The 2059-nt window shown below is 40.7% G+C and overlaps 1 protein-coding gene across 1 annotated transcript in view; it reads right to left on the reverse strand.

The window, feature by feature from the left end:
• MPDZ (multiple PDZ domain protein) overlaps positions 1 to 2059 on the reverse strand; it is a 91114-nt gene that overhangs the window by 30523 nt on the left and 58532 nt on the right. The window contains 1 exon segment of the mRNA XM_009891489.1: positions 1745 to 1922. Within this exon segment, the coding sequence (XP_009889791.1) occupies positions 1745 to 1922 (178 nt within the window).

Raw genomic sequence — 2059 nt, forward strand, 5'->3', positions numbered from 1 at the left:
TTTACAAACTGAAACTTGTTAGGTGCTGGAGGGTCTTTCATTATGGGGTATTATGTCAGTGTAGTGTACTTTTTTCCCTTTCTTTTCATTCTTTCTTTTTTTTTTTTTTTTAAAGCAAGGTAAGACCAATTTTAGCTACTAGTTGCTTTCCCCAGAAATTAAGTTTTTAGGTCAGAGCTGAAAAGCTTTCTCTCTTCTGTAAGAAAGCATGTACAAAGGATAGCTAAGGAAAAATTTTTGCCTGGTTGCTTTTCTTTATGCCTTCATATGTATCAGTGTATAAGACAGTTCATCTCGTGATCCAGGTAAGAACTATGTCATGGTGACGTTAGCGCCAGTAAAGCATTCTCACAATGACCATAATAAAAGCTAGAAGCTAACACAGAAAGGTTATTTGTTAGTGTTAATTCTTGCACACAAAGTTATATAATGAGGATTACCACTACCTTTTTAATAGTCTAACTCTACCTTAAAGTTAACCATCCAATGTAAATAAAGAGAGAATAAAAACCTTCTGAGAGAGAAAATTCTAAACTTATGAGGACCTGAACACCAAGGCTCTCCTACTCCCCATGTCTGAAATACTTCACACTAGTAGAGAAAAAAGCCCAGATACTCCACAACTTGAGAAACTGAAATACTCCATTCAGAAAGCCACATTAATGCAATATTAGTAACTTAATTTCACTCACCCGCTCCAACTTCTGCAAGCATCATTGTCAGAGACAATCGCTGCATTCATAAAAATCCAGGTATTCAGACAGAATGAATGTTTTTTTAACTTTGTGGCCAACAAGTAAAATTCCACCTCCCAACTTGTTATACACTGGAAACTCTTCCATTCTGTTGTAGAAAGTGCTACCTATATTAAGGTATTATTTCAAGATCCTTTATATGGATCTTGTAGCACACAGTAAACTGCAGTTTGAGTATCACCATGCAAAGCAAGGCCAGTCTGATCCAGGGGAAGAATCACCATCTCCATCACCCTGTTTGCTATGTTCTTACTGATGGACAGTCAGCTAAGGACATCCCGCAGGGTAAAGAAGAGTGCGGTTCCTAATGGCCTGACGCAGGACACAGGGTAATGTATGACTTACTGATAATTCTCCCAGGAAAGACACATTCTTTTTGGCATATTCATTCTTCTTTAATAGAGAAAGCAGAAATGGCTGCTTGAGCACAGGATTGGCCAAGCAGAAGAGAAATCTACACAAATTCCTCCCTACGATACCACCGGCTACGCTGTCCTCAGGCATGGGCACAATGCTCAACTTCCTTTGTATCAAATCCAGCTTTCATCACATCGTCAGGAAAAAAAGTCTCCCTTAATTCCTGCACAATATGATGTGATCTGATGAAGACTTAAGAGGGAAATAAGCTTGATATTTATTTGCATGATTTGCTATTCACTAGCCATTTCTGCTGCTACCCAATATGCAAAGGTAAAACCTTTTAGCTTCACCAAACAAGCTTTTTCCTATACGTGCTGGCTTTAAAACAGGCAGGCAAAACTGCTGGCTGTATAGACCCCTGCTCACACAGTCAGTCATTTATGCTTTAGGTTATATATTCAACTTAAAGCTGTCTGCACACAAACTCTAGCAGATGGTACTACACTCTCTGGCTCAAGTGCTGCCAGCTGGAGCAATTACACAGCTGTTGGCCCAGGACCAACCAGGATCCATCTCAGCAGCTCACAAGATGCTGGGGGTGTTGCAAGCAAAAGGCACTCGGCTGGTACCTCCACGATCCGATCTCCGGTTTTCAGCGTTCCATTTTTGCCAGCTGGGCTGTCTTCCAGGATGTGCTTGATAAAGATCCCTCTCATCATTTCTCCATTACTCAGGCGGCTTCCCATCCCTCGTCCTCCAACAATGCTGATTCCCAGTGACTTGCTAGGCTCCCTCCAGAGTTCAACCCTGGTGTGACAAAACAGAGACCAAAATAGATTAAAATCTGTTGTGATCATGACAATGCTGCACACTGAAGACACCTAGATTTGCAAACTGGTTTAAAAACATTCAGAAGTAACTCCTCCTTGGAAAGTTTTGCTTTT

Source organism: Charadrius vociferus, unplaced genomic scaffold (genome assembly GCF_000708025.1).
Source record: "Charadrius vociferus isolate BGI_N301 unplaced genomic scaffold, ASM70802v2 scaffold198, whole genome shotgun sequence".
NCBI lineage: Eukaryota > Metazoa > Chordata > Aves > Charadriiformes > Charadriidae > Charadrius > Charadrius vociferus.